Below are 16,924 nucleotides of genomic sequence, written 5' to 3'. Positions count from 1 at the left end.
TGGCTTATATTTAAAAGCATCATTCTGACTGCTATGTTGAGAGCAGACTTTGGGGTAGAATAGTAGAGCAAGGGTAAAAGCAGGGAGAGCAGGTTAGACATCACTGTAGTATTCCAAGCGAAATATGGCAGTGGCTCTGATGTGTTGGTAACTTGTGTAGTTGGTGAAAAGTGATTAGATTCTGGGTATAATTTGAAGGTAGGGACAGCAGGATTTCCTGACTGGTTGGATATGGGGTGAACAAGAAAGGAGTCAGTATTTCTGGTCTGAGCAGTAAAGGAGGAGCAGATTGAAGGGAAAGATTAGGGATTAAATTTTGAATGTTATGTTTTAGAAGTCCATTTCACCTTCAAATAAAGATGTCAGTTATTGATACTTGGATTGGCACATAGGTATAGGTGCCTGCAGTTCTGAAGAAAGGTCTGGCCTGGAGATAGAATTTTGGGAAAAGTCAACATATAAATTGTATTTAAAGCCATGAGATTGGGTGAGATCACCTGGGAGTGAATAGAGATAAAGAAGAGGTCTGAGGACTGGGGCCCTAAGGCATTTCAACATTCAGGTTCAGAGAGATGAGAAGGAATGATCAGAGATGACTAGGAGGAGCATCCAGCTGGGGTACAAGGAGAACCAAGAACGCATGGTGCCCCGGGGAGTCCTGGGAAGAAAGTGTTTCAGGAAGGAAAGAGTCGTTTACTATTTCATGCTGCTGAGAAGCAACATAGGGTGAGCACTAAAAATTCATTGTTGGATTTGGCAACATGGATGTCAGTGTCTACCTTGACATGACCTGTTATATTTTTTTCAAACAGCTACTCAGTTGTTAGGACAAAAATATGTATTAAGTTGTTTGAGCCCAACTACTTCACAAATGGAAGTAATAGGGTATTTTTTGTTTGTTTGTTTGTTTGTTTGCGGTACCTGGGCCTGTCACTGTTGCGGCCTCACCCGTTGCAGAGCACAGGCTCCGGACGCGCAGGCTCAGCGGCCATGGCCCACGGGCCCAGCCACTCCGCGGCATGTGGTATCTTCCTGGACCGGGGCAGAGTCCCCCGCATCGGCAGGCGGACTCTCAACCACTGTGCCACTAGGGAAGCCCAACAGGTTTTTTTTTTTGACCTAGGGGCTTCATGAAAGAATGATTAAGAATCCAAGGGAGCCACAAACAGAGAAAGATTGGGAATCTTTGCTTTAGAGGATCATGCTAACTGAGCATTTTAAGAGGGGGGAAGCAACTCTTGCCTTTTCTTTGTCTCTGCTGAAAAGTTTAAGTTAGTAATTTTAAATCTGATCAGATTACATGCAGTTAATAAAATTGCCCTAATTTGGTGGTTCAGTATCTTAAAAGTAAATCTTATCCTATGAAATGTCAGTAAGTACATCTTTGTGTGAATTTTTCTTCTTGCCTCCATAGGTATGGTCTGAATATGCGTTGCTTGGCAGCTCGGGTCAACTATAAGACTTTGATTGTCATCTGCGCACTCTTCACTTTGGTCACAGTACTTTTGTGGAATAAGTGTTCCAGCGACAAAGCGATCCAGTTTCCACGGCACTCGAGTAGTGGCTTCCGAGTGGATGCGTTAGAAAAAAGAGCAGCAGCATCTGAGAGCAACAACTATGTGAACCACATGGCCAAGCACTCTGAGGAGGCATTCCCTCAGGAACAGCAGAAAGCGCCCCCTGTTGTTGGAGGCTTCAATAGCAATGGGGGAAGCAAGGTGTTAGGGCTCAAATATGAAGAAATTGACTGTCTCATAAATGATGAACACACAATTAAAGGGAGACGAGAGGGGAATGAAGTCTTTCTTCCATTTACCTGGGTAGAGAAATATTTTGACGTTTACGGAAAGGTGGTTCAGTACGATGGCTATGATCGGTTTGAATTCTCTCATAGCTATTCCAAAGTCTATGCACAGAGAGCCCCTTATCACCCTGATGGTGTATTTATGTCCTTTGAAGGCTACAATGTGGAAGTCCGAGACAGAGTCAAGTGCATAAGTGGGGTTGAAGGTTGGTATCCATCTACTCCACTGCATTTTTCTGTCCTGATTGTGTTGAGGAATAAGAGACTGTGTTAATTATATAGCAAGTACTTACATAGCTTACTATCAAGAGACCTTTCATCACTCTGACTTAGCAGGGAGGAACAGGTTAAACCTGAACTTTCTAGATGGTGTGATTTAAGGGCTACAATAAGATCATACCTGATTAAATAGGATTGTGCCATTAACCTACCCCAGAAACTAAAATTATCATCGGTAAAGTCAAGGCACAGCATCTCCAGAAATTTTGCATTAAAATATACAGTTATTATCCTAATAACCTATCATAATAGGTTATTATCATATCCTATGAGAGGAGATGGGAAAGGGAGACAGACCATCCAGTGGACCCATCAAGGTACCAAGTCTTACTACCAGATTAGCCAGGTATCATCCCTAGATGGAGGTTTACAGTTCTCAGAACAAGATAATACATAATATTTTCTTTGAACTTCATGAACTCCTATAGTCTATTACATAATGTCTTTCATTGGCTTTAAAACCTGGGGGTTCCTTATGGGTATAATTAATACATTTTGGAATTTGTATTTCAAACCTAGGATTGATCAGAAAGCCATATTGAATTTGACTTTAAAGTATATCATTTAATCAGAGGAAAGAACTTAGTGTGCTTTAAGATTGCTTAGTTTGGGTTTTATTTCGTTTTTCTCATTTTGTTATAGAAAGTGATTTTAGGGCTTCCCTGGTGGCGCAGTGGTTGAGAGTCCGCCTGCCGATGCAGGGGACACGGGTTCATACCCCGGTCCAGGAAGGTCCCACATGCCGCGGAGCAGCTGGGCCCGTGAGCCATGGCCACTGAGCCTGCACATCCGGTGCCTGTGCTCCGCAAAGGGAGAGGCCACAACAGTGAGAGTCCCACAAAAAATAAAAAAATAATAAAAAATAGAAAGTGATTTTAATATCTTAATATTTTAATTTTTGTAATATCTTTACTGAATGTTTAGAAGAAGGAAGGGGGTAAATTCACTTATATTCTTACCATTCAAGATAATTATTACCATTTTTATATATTCTCAGAAGGTCTTTATACCTAGGTATATGTTTTAACATAGTTATAATGATATTTATTGTGCAGTGTTCAGGAGGGTAGTAGTTTTTTAGAGGCTTGAAAGATATCCATCGCCAAACCTTTTTTTTTATCCAGTAATTTTTAAAAGTGTATAAGCTTAATAGGTGCTTAGATGCTAAAGAAAAAGTAAAAAGCAACCATAACCACTGTTAATGTTTTGATGTCTTTTCCAATCTTTTTGTTGTTTTTGTAGATATACATTTTTAAACAAATTAGAATCATGCTGTATAGTCAATTTTGTATTCTTTTTTAGTTCAACATGTTATGATTATTTCCTCTTGTTGAATATTTTAATCACTAATATTCGTAATAAGGACATGCCATAATGTATGGAACCTTTCTCTTTAGTTGGACATTTAGGTCATTTCCACTTTTTTGCCATTATACATAATGGTATAGATATTCATAGTTAATCATTTGCTGTTTTAATTGTATTCTCAGAGTAGTTCCCTAGGAAATAAATTACCATGTCAAATAGTATCAGTTAATCTATTTTACCAAACTACTTTCCAAGACGGTTGACCCTATTCATGCTTCCAATAGCAGAGTATAAGGGTGCTCCTGTCACCCAATTCCTGCCATCATGAAAGTTCATTTTTTAATCTGTTGTTTACAAAGGGATCTCATAATTTGCTTTCTGTAGCAATTAGTGAGGTCAGATATCTTTTTCATATGCTTTTAACCATTATAGAATGGGCTTGATGTTCTTTCCCCCTTTTTCAATGTGATTAATGTTGTTTTTTAGAAAAATATATTTGTGAGACCTTTTATATATATAGCAAGGGTGGTAGCACCTTGTTGCATTTGTTAAAGATATTTTCTTTCACTTGGCTGTCTTTTCATTTTATTTATGATTTGTTAGTTTTAGAAATGTTTAGTTCTATTTACTAAACTTAGGGTTTTTTTTTTTAAATTCTTCCTTTTATGCTTAGAAAATCATTTGACATGCCACAATCAGCTGTTCATCTGTATTTTCTGTAATAGTTTTATGGGGGGGTTTTTTACATTTAACTTTTTATTCAAGCTAAACGGATTTATATTTTGACAAATGGTACAAGGTCAGGGCCTAATTTTAGATTTTTTTTCCCTTAACGTTTATTGAATAATCTCCTCTTTTCCCTGCTGATCAATGATTCAATCTTTATCATTATACTAAAATATTTCGAAACTAGAGTATGTTTCTAAATCTTTACTAGAGTATGTTTCTGGCCTACTATTCTGTTCCATTGATCAGTCTATCACTTCTTAGGCCAATTGCACATTATTGTAGTTATTACCCATCAAATGAGATAGTATAAACCTTGCTTTTATTAAGTGAAAATAATTCTGTTTGAATTTTGAAAAAAAAAAATCTACCCTTGGAGAAAGAATATTGAAGTTAAAAAGCTTATCTGTAGCCAGGTTTTTTAGCCTGTATGGTCTCTAATTCCTTAAACTGTTTTGAAACTACATCAAAACACATATAGTTTTGTAGGTTCCCAGTTTCTGCCATGCCCATCTGTTGCTTGTTTATTTTAAGACTACAAATAGGAGTTTATCTCTCAACACATACACCATGATGCAATAATACAGTATTCTGTACAGTGTGGTATTATTGTATTTCCCATGTAGAAAATTACTAAAATAAACACTAATGCCAAACATTTAAAAATTTTGCTTAGAACTTTGCAAGAGGTAATCCATTAATGAATTTATCAAGAATCTATGGTTAAATATACAACTTTAATTCATTCTTTAAAAAAAGCACTCTTTGTTCTCAAGAATTACATTTTGATGTGAAGGATATGAAAAAGAATTGCAAACTGTGTTTATACTTTAAGTTGCCTAGTCATAGCTGGCTTTTTTAATATATATATATATATATATATATATATTTATTTATTTATTTATTTATTTTTGGCTGTGTTGGGTCTTTGTTTCTGTGCGAGGGCTTTCTCCAGTTGCAGCGAGCAGGGGCCACTCTTCGTTGCGGTGCACAGGCCTCTCACTATCGCAGGCTCTCTTGTTGCGGAGCACAGGCTCCAGACGTGCAGGCTCAGTAGTTGTGGCTCACGGGCCCAGTTGCTCCACGGCATGTGGGATCCTCCCAGACCAGGGCTCGAACCCGTGTCCCCTGCATTGGCGGCAGACTCTCAACCACTACGCCACCAGGGAAGCCCCCCATAGCTGGCTTCTTAAACAAATACTTTTAACCGTCAGATGATAAAGTTACTAGACCACATCTTGACACCGGAGGGAAAGATTAGTATGTAATTAACTTGACTGTTAAGTACAGATGTTAAGAAAATTTCAGGTTTAATATTCTAGAATAAAGCTGGTAACATTAACTATATGTATTTAAATTGTGTAAAACTTGAATGTATGAAACAGAATTATGAAATATGACATCTGTAGCTATGAGCAAAAGTAGCACACATTAAAAATCAGTCCTTAAAAAGATGATCCACAACATTGCATTGCTATCTGTCTACAAATAATGAATGAGAGTGAATGAGCATTTAGTTCTGTTTTTCATTTCTGGTTAATTTGGTACTTGTTTTTAGTAATTATGAAAACAGTGTAATAAGGAAGCTTAAAAGTTGCTGATAACCCTGTAACTCCCCCAGAAGTAAAACAGTGAAGAGTGGTATTCAGAATAGGATTATGAATGTCTGGAGATATTTATTTTGTTTCTCTGTTTTATAGGTGTACCTCTATCTACACAATGGGGACCTCAAGGCTATTTCTACCCAATCCAGATTGCACAGTATGGGCTAAGTCATTACAGCAAGAATCTAACTGAGAAACCCCCTCACATAGAGGTATATGAAACAGCAGAAGACAGGGACAAAAATAGCAAGCCCAATGACTGGACCGTGCCAAAGGGCTGCTTTATGGCTAGTGTGGCTGATAAGTCTAGATGCACCAATGTTAAACAGTTCGCTGCTCCGGGTAAGTGATGTTTTGTTTTGTTTTGTTTTGTTTCAGTGATGTGTTTTTATATGTGTTTGCTAATTTTATGTTGATTTATGGCACCTGATACTCTCTTAAAATTGTTTTTATGGTTTTTAAAAAACACATTAGCAGGTGCTTGATATTACATATATGAAGAAACAAATAGTGTCACCCAAGTGGAATCTAAAGGATCAGCTAAAACATTTAAGGTTGTATAAGGAATATTTACTGCATGAAGAGCCAAGCCACAAGAACCAGGTTACTGCATGATGTCTTTCTCCTTCCAGGGAACCAGATCCCACAGGAATAAAGTTTCTCAGTTTATTTTAATGTCTCAGCACAGTACTCATCCTTTAATTTTTTAACTATTTTGCATTAAGGCAGAAATTTTTCTTTATAGCAAGAGCCATCCTTTCCTTTGCCTATTTTTTACCAGTAGCTTTTTATTTTTTCAAAGTAATATAGCATTACCAACCAGGCCTGCTTTCTATATTGACTTTTGGTAATGTACTAGATAGATTGTTTCAAACTTCATATAAAGCCATTTCATTAATAAAATCTTTTATAAAATCAAATTAACTTTATGCAACATTTCCCCTTTTTCTAAGACGGTCCCATTAATTGGGATGTAATGTATTTCTCTCCACTAATCAATATCTATGAGAATTAATGAGTTCATTACTTAAAAAGACAATGGAATAATTTTAGTTAGCACCTCAGGCTTAATTTTCTGTGGGGTGGGGGGGAATGTTGTCAAGAACAGAGCTCATCCTCCCTCCCACCAACCTTGCCAGTTGGTAAATAAAAAGAGAGAAAAGGTTATAAGACCTTTTCTGTATTCTGTCCTTGTCCTTTACTGATGACTGTGTAATTCACAGACCTTGAAAACAGCAGTACAAATCTACTCATTCTAGATGGCCTTAAGTAATGGATTTATGAGTGCTTAATGCAATGCGAATAATGGGTGGTGACCTTTACTTTTTATTCTGTGACTAAAACTTCTTTTATCCTATGGCATTCTGTGATATTCCAGTACATAGAGCATCTTTGCTTATTGTAAAGCAACAGGCTTGGCTGGGTGAGAAAGTACATGGAGATGTTTAAGAATATTTAGCTTATGATTTATAGCAGGAAATTACTAGATTAAAAAGGACATTTGATTTTGGTTGCATCTAGAGGGCTTATTTTTACACTGATTAATAATGTAGTCTGGATTAGGGTGGAAAGCAGCAGCCCTCATCTCGATCTCCTTAAGTGCTGGGAGGTTTTCTAGAACCATCTCTTGAACTCTGCCCTATTCAGAGCAATAGATTTCATTGTGCACTTTTGGGTACCCTGGTTAATACAAACGATAGGTCTCCTCATACTGAGTGAAGGGCCTTCACTTTAGCCCTTCATTCTGCAGCCAGCAACCAGAGATGAAACTACTTCCCAAGGTGGGTTTAAGCATATGGAGGAGAGAACTGTCTGTGACAGATATTCTGCCAGTGGCACACTAGCTACTCACAATTGGACTCTCTGTTGGTAGGAGTGTGCTACCTCAGAATGTGGTGCTTGTTTTGATATCTTGGATGTGTCTGGAGTTGCGTTTGATACAAGTATATGAGGGAGAGTTAGTTGGAGTTGTTGCTCAGAGCAGGAGAAGAAATCAAAAAGATGAGACGTTTATTGAAACGTAGGAATGGGAAATGAGGCTTTTTAGATGATGTAGTCTTCTTGGGAGATAAATTCAGAGAATCATTGATGAGAAGAAATTGGAACTTGTGCATAAAAGCGTAGGCCTAAGTGAAGTAAGGCTCTGGAAGACCAGAGGCTACATGCTGTTGGTCTTTTTCCTTTTTGGCCTTGAATTTTTTTCCCTGAAAGGAAATAAGATTATCTAGAGGGAAAAACCATAACATGGGTCTGCAGCATATTTTTTATTGTTTTGTTTGTTGAAGAATGTTTTTTTTTCCTTCTACCTAATTTTAAAATTGAATGAATTAAAACTTTATACCTGTCCTGCTTTATTAAATTAGCTTTCCCTTTCCCAAGCACTCTCTTCACTTCATTTCCATGACCTCACTTTCTCCTCTCTGTGTAGCCATTCCTTCTGAGGCTTCTTAGGAACTTCTCTTCTGCCTGACCCTTGTCTCTCTGTTCCTTGAGGTTCTGATTAAGGCCTCTTCTCACTCCACATAGTAAACCTGTTGATTAATAACAGTTCATGTTATGTGTGAAAACATTGATTTAAAGACTATTCTTAAATGTTTATCACCCTTTGTTGCCTGAAGTACATTTATATGTACCACATATGCCAAAAATAGACACTTACAGTGACTCCTGGGAATAACCGGTCAGAGAGAGGAGTCATGGATTTCAAGCGACAGGAAGCTCGAAACTTTCTATTAGTAGATTTTTTTTTTTACAGCTTTATTGGAGTATAATTGCTTTACAATGATGTGTTAGTTTCTGCTTTATAACAAAGTGAATCAGTTATACATATACATATGTTCCCATATCTCTTCCCTCTTGCGTCTCCCTCCCTCCCACCCTCCCTATCCCACCCCTCTAGGTGGTCACAAAGCACGGAGCTGATCTCCCTGTGCTGTGCGGCTGCTTCCCACTAGCTATCTATTTTACGTTTGGTAGTGTATATATGTCCATGCCACTCTCTCACTTTGTCACAGCTTACCCTTCCCCCTCCCTATATCCTCAAGTCCCTTCTCTAGTAGGTCTGTGTCTTTATTCCTGTCTTACCCCTGTCTATTAGTAGATTTAAAGCACAGGTCTCCAGATAGCTTAGGACTCTCCAGTAGAGCTCAAAATCTTGCCTGGTATATTTCCAAAGTGGTTGCCATAACCACAGTCATGTCCCAGTTGCTACCATTCAGACCCTTCTGAGTGACGTAGACAGGATATTTAACCTCTCTGTACATCTGTAAGATAGGAATTAAAAGACTTGTCTCATATGATTGTGGATTTATTTAAATTGGGGATTGTGACTTCTTTGTCACTTCTCCTCTGTGGCTCAATAACCCCCTCTGGTGGTGTTAAATGACATCATTCATTACTGAGTTCTTTGAACTACAGTAATCTGTTATATTGAAACATAAGATGATTGATCGAACTATATCATTTCATTAGATTTGTATACATAAAGTGACAATTAGAATGGAATTCTGAGAAGAAAATATAATTCTTCAACTTTCTCCCATTTGGACTTCTGAAGATGGTGGTGAGAATGGATGCCATAGTTAACAGTGTTGTCTGATTAATGAGGCATTACCATAAGAATAAAAAAATAAGTAGCACTCAAGATAGCCTCTGCTGAGTATAATTTAATTTAATCTTGAGTAATTAATAAGTCAATTCAGAATCCTGCGAAACATCCTGAAACATCAAGTATGTTGTACTGAGCATCAGATTCCATTTACTATCGATACAGGAAAATGCCAGCTAAGAGAGAGGTTGCATGTTGACATTTCTCCAGATAAATGGATTTTTACTGTGTTAGAAATATACTTCTGACATCACTTTTTAAAAAGTCAAAGCATCACACGTCTAGCAAGATGTTCTCATTCTCAGTACAACTTCCATAATTGTTTATTCCATCAAATGAAGGAATTAAGAGCCTTGGGTCAATTATATCCACACTGGTAGAGTCCAGTGTTGGAAGAGTTAAATGATCAGCTCAACATGGTGATAATACTGTCCAAGCTAATCACACTGTATACACTATCATCAGTTCGCATTCCCAATCATTGCTCCAATAAGGAGCACCCAAGATTTCCTCAAGGATGCCTTAAAGTAGATCTGATTCTATAGCTATGTTTAAGAGAAATAATTCTTTCACTGGTTTTTCTCATGAGGATGGTATTTCCAATATCATTTCTTTTTCACAATCTTTGAACTTAGACCCAGGAACCCTGGTTTCTAGTCCCTGCTCTACCACTAGTTAGCATTTGGCTTTGGGCAAACCTTTTACCCTTGCAAAGCCTCCATATCTTCATCTCTAAAATGGAAGCAGTAATTCCTGCTCTACCAACGTCAGAAGATTATTGTAAGGATCAAATGAGATAATACATGTGAATGTGTTTTTAAGATTTAAGCTCTGGGGACTTCCCTGGTGGTGCAGTGGTTAAGAATCCGCCTGCCAATGCAGGGGACACAGGTTCGAGCCCTGTTCCGGGAAGATCCCACATACCACTGAGCAACTAAGCCCATGCGCCACAACTACTGAGCACACGTGCCGCAATTACTGAAGCCCACATGCCTAGAGTCCGTGCTCCACAACAAGAGAAGCCACTGCAGTGAAAAAAAAAGCCCACGCACCGCAACTAGAGAAAGCCCACGTGCAGCAACGAAGGCAACACAGCCAAAGTTAATTAATTAATTAAATTTTAAAAAGATTTAAGCTCTATATAGACCAAGATATTCACATTTACCTTTAATGTTATAAAATTTGTACTATATATATTTTTGTTGTTTTTCTTCCTCTTTTTCTTCTTCTTCCTCTTCCTCTTCTTCCTGCTGCTGCTACTGTTTGGTTTTAATATGCTCAGTTTCTTTTCTTGGTAGAAGTCAACTTTCTGAGAGTCAGGCATCATCGTACTGTAGACATGCAAGAGAAATTTCCTATTTGACGATTTGCCAAATAAAACAGCTCTGCTATTTTATCAGCCTCTGAAACCATTGGCTTCAAAATCATCATTATCATCATTTTATACTATGTTCCAAGCCACTATCCTTTTTTTTAATCCTCACAGTTACCTTACAAAGTAGTATTATTTCTACTTAACACGTGAAGAAACTGAGGCTCAAATAGGTGTATCTTTTTTTTTTTTTGCGGTACGCGGGCCTCTCACTGTTGTGGCCTCTCCCGTTGCGGAGCACAGGCTCCGGACGCGCAGGCTCAGCGGCCATGGCTCACGGGCCCAGCCGCTCCGCGGCATGTGGGACCTTCCCGGACCGGGGTACGAACCCGTGTCCCCTGCATCGGCAGGCAGACTCTCAACCACTGCGCCACCAGGGAAGCCCTCAAATAGGTGTACCTTGTTGACCATCTCAAAGCTAGTAAGTGGTGAAGTGAGAATCCACACAAAGTTTGTTTGTTTTAACTCCAGAGCCTCCCCCAGTATTCCTCACTTTTTGTTGACTACATGAGTCGATTGCTTAATTTCCAGAATTTATTCACAAGTCCAATGAATATCTGAAAACAAACCTATCATTTTCAACATCGATTGGTGATTCAGAGCATGTATTCTACAGCCAGACTAGACAACCTGTGTTCAACTCTTTGTACCTTAGGCAAGTTACTTAACTTCCGTGTCTGTGTTCATCATTCATAAAGTAAGAGTAATAATAGCACTACTCTTAAGTGTTATACTGACTAAATGAGTTAATATGTGTAAAGCACTTAGAACATAGTAAATACTTACTAAATATTAAGTAAATAAAAATTTTTTAGGGAATTCCCTGGTGGTCCAGTGGTTAGGACTCCATGCTTCCACAGCGGGTGGCCCAGATTCTATTCCTGGTTGGTGAGCTAAGATCGCACAAGCTGCACAGCACAGCCAAAAAAAAAAAAAATTTTGTTTTTTTAATTCATGTCTAACCATTCTTTTCTTCTAGGCTCTTTCTTGTAATATTATGTGCTGAGCCAGCTTTTGGTATACTTTTTCTTTTTGTAGAATGGGTATACTAGACAGTCATTGATTATTGGCCAGCCAGTATTTGATCTAGAAAAGGCAGTTTGACCACAGTACCTTAGCTATCTGCTAAGGCCATTAACCCCTCTAATGTAAACTAGACAGGCCAGAAGGTAAGAGCTTTGCCCTGGTGCTCACAAGCCATCACGGACTCAACAAGTGTCATCTGTTTATGGTTAACTTAGCAAAAATTAAAATATTTTTTTAAATCTGACATATAAAATATTGAAGTATTAATTTTTTATGGTCAGGGATTGTCAAGGATGAATTGCAAGTAACTTTTAAATACAAAGAGCTTCTATTCTAACCAGTCTTTTTTGGTATATTTTCCCCCTACAGAAACCAGTGATGGTGTATCCTTGCAACTGGGGAACACAAAAGATTTTATTATTTCATTTGACCTCAAGTTCTTAACAAACGGAAGTGTGTCTGTGGTTCTGGAGACCACAGAAAAGAATCAGCTCTTCACTGTACATTATGTCTCAAATACCCAGCTAATTGCTTTTAAAGAAAGAGACATATACTATGGCATTGGGCCCAGAACTTCATGGAGCACGGTTACCAGGGACCTGGTCACTGACCTCCGGAAAGGAGTGGGTCTTTCCAACACAAAAGCTGTCAAGCCAACCAGAATAATGCCCAAGAAAGTAGTTAGGCTGATTGCAAAAGGGAAAGGCTTCCTCGACAACATTACCATCTCTACCACAGCCCACATGGCCGCATTCTTTGCTGCCAGTGATTGGTTGGTGAGGAACCAGGATGAGAAAGGTGGCTGGCCAATTATGGTGACCCGTAAGTTAGGGGAAGGGTTCAAGTCTTTAGAGCCAGGGTGGTACTCTGCCATGGCCCAAGGGCAAGGCATTTCTACATTAGTCAGGGCCTATCTCTTAACAAAAGACCGTATATTCCTCAATTCAGCTTTAAGGGCAACAGCCCCTTACAAATTTCTATCAGAGCAGCATGGAGTTAAAGCTGTGTTTATGAATAAACATGACTGGTATGAAGAATATCCAACCACACCTAGCTCTTTTGTTTTAAATGGCTTTATGTATTCTTTAATTGGGCTGTATGACTTAAAAGAAACTGCAGGGGAAAAACTCGGGAAAGAAGCGAGGTCCTTGTATGAGCGTGGCATGGAATCCCTTAAAGCCATGCTCCCCTTGTACGACACTGGCTCAGGAACCATCTATGACCTCCGGCACTTCATGCTTGGCATTGCCCCCAACCTGGCCCGCTGGGACTATCACACCACCCACATCAATCAACTGCAGCTACTCAGCACCATTGATGAGTCCCCAGTCTTCAAAGAATTTGTCAAGAGGTGGAAAAGCTACCTTAAAGGCAGCAGGGCAAAGCACAACTAGAGCTCAGAACCAAAATCATATTTCAGCCTCTGCTGTACACAGAAACTACAGGCTGTCTGTCGGCAGAGCATAGGCACATTTTAAAAGGTTGTATACTAGGTTTTTGTGGATTACATCAAAGTGATAAATGATCCTTAAAACCAGTCTTCTGAGATAATTGCATTCCATGAGTTGGGTGTTTAGAAATGTAGGTGGCATTTAGAGCAGAAAAGTGTTTAGTCAACGGGTGAATGAAAATGTTTAACTTGGCCTTGCTTATCACCCTATACAGATAGTTCCACAGATAGTCCAGTCCTCTCGGTTTGGGAAAGACAATGGTAAGTAGCTCTTACTGGCCAACTGTCCAGCACTTGCCTGCAAACTTAGTATGGGGCTCTTTTAAAATGTGGTTATTTATGTTTATGTTGAAAGCAGACTTTAAAAAAATAATGTGCTGTGATACAGTAAATATGTACTTGTAGCCTGAATAGTGGACTGTGTGCAACTTTAAAAATGATGTTTCTTTTCTATATATTAATTTCTTGGGAGTGAATGAGCATTTGTTGCATTTGTTCAATTTGTTATATATGGAGAATATTTTGAATTTATGGTTTTCTTGAAACGTGTAAATTAAAAACACAACCAGTGTTCAGGCTTCACAGTTATATAATGTAAGCACAACTAAGATGAAACTTGTTGACTGCACAAGAAATTACAGAAATGTTATCTGTTTTATGAAACTTGATCTACAATCAGTAAAGGTTTGATAATCATTCTATCCCTCCTTTACCCCCATTGTGGTGGTTTCTTTTTGTCACTATCTAGAATTTTGTATTTCATTTCAGACTATGCTAGAGAGTTTTTTTTATGTTGGGGGGGCATCTGGGAATTTTTATTATAAACCTAAATTTGGGGAGGAGGTAGTAATTTTGATAAGTCCACTACCATACCACTGTCTTTTTAAGACTTTTTTTTCCCCTTTAAAGAAAACTACTAGGTCAGATATTATAAGGTTTATAGCAGTTTTTTTTTCTACTTAGCTCCTTCTTGGTCGACAACTTTCCAAACTATTGCCTCTTGTGCATCAGTGTTTTTCCTTTGCAATTTTAAGTTTAAATTATTTCAGCTATTGGGTAAAAGTGATGCTACTGCATTAGCTGTACGTGTATAATCAGACCTTTATTTTGGTTTTATACCTCACATAAATAGGTATCATAGCCCTCATACCCTGGGTAGTGTCTGCTATAAGACTTCAGGCAGTAGGTCAGAACTGAGGGAGGCTGACTTTGCTGTCTTTGTTTTAGTGTATGACAATACACTAAATCAATACAATAACTTATACAGAATGGAAATATGAGACCCCATATTTTCAGGGGACTGAGTCTGACACACACCGTGCAGTGTGTGTGTGACCTGTATGAAATGCACATCAAGAGCCAGGTGGGCACCTGCCTGCACACTACATCTTGATTGAACTCAGCCTACCAACACCACTTAGAAACCAGACAATACATACATACCTATGTACAAAATATATGTTTCAGTGGCAAGGGGGGGCAGGAACGAAGATCTACAACTGAAGACAATATTAAACTGGCCATGGAAAAGTAAGTTTAAACTCCCAATTTATGTGACCACAAGTCGATTTTGCCCACAACAGAACAGTTGTGGGTTACTAGGTTTCCCCCTAGATGTTGACCTTTGTAGTTCTTATACATTAGATGTCTCAACAAGAATATCTGGACTCCTTCTTTTTTTAATTTCAGGGCTCAAAAATAAACCTTCTCCAATCTGGAAATCGTTTTTACTCCATCGTATGTGTTATTATTTAGAGCAGTCCAGACTTCTGCCTTGTGTTTGCATACTGGTACTTCAGATTGAGGGAATCAATGAAAACAGTATGGTACTGCTTCTGTGACAAATATCAGTGCCTTAACAATGTGGCTGTCTTTTTCCACTGAAAAAAGAAAGACATTTTGATCTAGAAATGGCATTGCTGTTTCATTGCTGTTGGTTTCACACTGCCTTCCACGTTGCAACAGCAACTCGATTCTTCCTGTGATCCCAGAATTTTCGAAGAGGGTGAGCTGACCCTGTAGCAGCACTGTCCGTACAAACCAGTGCATCTCCAACTAATGCCTCAGCATCACCTGGGAGCTTGCTGAAATACAGATTCCAGATATTCAGGAAATCTGCCTGTGAAGCATGATAATCTGCATTTTTAAAAAGTGTTCAGGTAATTCTGATGCAAGTGAACCGGGGGATATATGTGGAGAAACGCTGCCCAAGACCATCCATCACATTTTTCTTCCTAAGCACCTGTGGAGTTTTCTAGGATTTTAAATCATGCAACATGTTTATTTAGTCTGAGCTTTGCGAGAATGGGGAAGGTATTTTAAAGTTTTGTTTTATTTCTTTGAATTTTTCTTTGCTCCAAGAATATGGATATTAGTTGTTTACACTTACCTCGAGTTAGCTTTGATATTAAATTAAACCTATTGCCACTTCAGTTCTAAAACCAGCCAAAAGTTTCCAGATGAAGGTCAGGTTTGACCCTTTCAGAGTTATTGTACATAAAGGCTTCATTCCAAAAACCATCCAGTGTATGTGAGGAAATACAAAAATGACACACAAGCACAACTCTACAGATGTGGCAGACCTTTTTTCTTTGTCGGTGTGCACACTTTCACTGAAAGCTGCTATTTTCATCCTCCTTTTAATTGTTTTTCTTGCTTCTCCTCCATTGTACATGTGGGTTATAGACCATGTGTTAAATATGCAATAAAGTGTTTACTGGATGCCCTTCTGCAGGGTCGTCCTTTGTAAAGCTGTACAGACTTTGCGGTTCAAGCACAATGTGCACGTGTTAGTTTTATATACAGCAAAACTTGATTTTTTGCAGATGAAAAGGTATTTTGTTTCTATACAAAGTAAATGGATTGTTTGTGCTTAATGTAAAGCAGCTTTATATAATTGTAAAATAAAGTTTTTATCTTAAAAGGAACATACCTGGATGTTTCTCTTTCTTCTCTGATGATTCTAAGATTACTTGAGCCCAGCAAGCATATTTCTGACCATTTTCTGTTCAGCTGGTGACAACTAGTCAGGCAACAAATATTCATTAAAGGTGTGTCAGGCCCTTTAAGACAAAGTGGGGAATATCGTATAGGCCTTCATCCTAAGGAGGTTTAGTCTACAGGGGGAACACAATGTCCACAACACAGTTTCAGAAAAATAAAATGCCAAATTGTGTGGTCAGTCAGGGTAGGTGTTACAGGGGAGATAGCCTAAGCAGGGGCTTCAGGCCTGGGTACCAGGTGGAAGAAGAAGAAGGGGCAACATGAGCAAAAGCAAGGTGCTGTGACAGTTGTGAGGATGCTAATTTTCCCGTGCTAATTCAGGCTGGTAACCACTTCTGTCTGATTCCGATTTATTTGAAAGTTTGTTCTTGCTGTTTTTTCCCATGCTAATTCAGGCTGGTAACCACTTTTGTCTGATTCCGATTTATTTGAAAGTTTGTTCTTGCTGTTTTTCCCATACATAAGCTGTTCTCCAGAACAAAAAGCATTATTTAATCTCCCCCCGCCCCCTTCCTCTCAGAAAGTAATGATTTAGGCTCCCTAATATGTATGAAACCAGAGACTAGTCTGGCTTCCTGTTATGTTTCATTGCACATTATTTTTTAGATTATAAACATTCTGCACCATTTCTATAATGGAATTCCAGTTGATCACCAATCAACTTTTTCTACCTGATGGGTGCACGTACGTTGACAGGCTGCTAATCAACATTGTCGTCATCTCTTCTTTCTCTCATCCTCAGTTG

At 38.6% G+C, this 16,924-nt stretch overlaps 1 protein-coding gene across 5 annotated transcripts in view; it reads left to right on the top strand.

The window, feature by feature from the left end:
- Positions 1-16,103, top strand: part of GLCE (glucuronic acid epimerase) — a 133,368-nt gene extending 117,265 nt beyond the window's left edge. For 4 of the 5 annotated variants that reach the window (XM_032624278.1, XM_032624280.1, XM_032624279.1 and 1 more), the window contains 3 exons: positions 1,415-2,010; positions 5,818-6,063; positions 12,096-16,103. In XM_032624278.1, the coding sequence (XP_032480169.1) occupies positions 1,428-2,010; positions 5,818-6,063; positions 12,096-13,120 (1,854 nt within the window). In that variant the 5' untranslated portion in view covers positions 1,415-1,427 and the 3' untranslated portion in view covers positions 13,121-16,103. Of the gene's footprint in view, positions 1-1,414; positions 2,011-5,817; positions 6,064-10,150; positions 10,429-12,095 lie in introns of all 5 variants that reach the window. The other variant, XR_004348666.1, reaches the window with a different exon arrangement.
- Positions 16,104-16,924: the final 821 nt, after the last annotated feature.

The sequence above is a fragment of the Phocoena sinus genome, chromosome 2, assembly GCF_008692025.1.
Source record: "Phocoena sinus isolate mPhoSin1 chromosome 2, mPhoSin1.pri, whole genome shotgun sequence".
In the NCBI taxonomy this organism is placed as follows: Eukaryota; Metazoa; Chordata; class Mammalia; order Artiodactyla; family Phocoenidae; genus Phocoena; species Phocoena sinus.
This window is presented reverse-complemented; position numbering and strand designations above follow the sequence as displayed.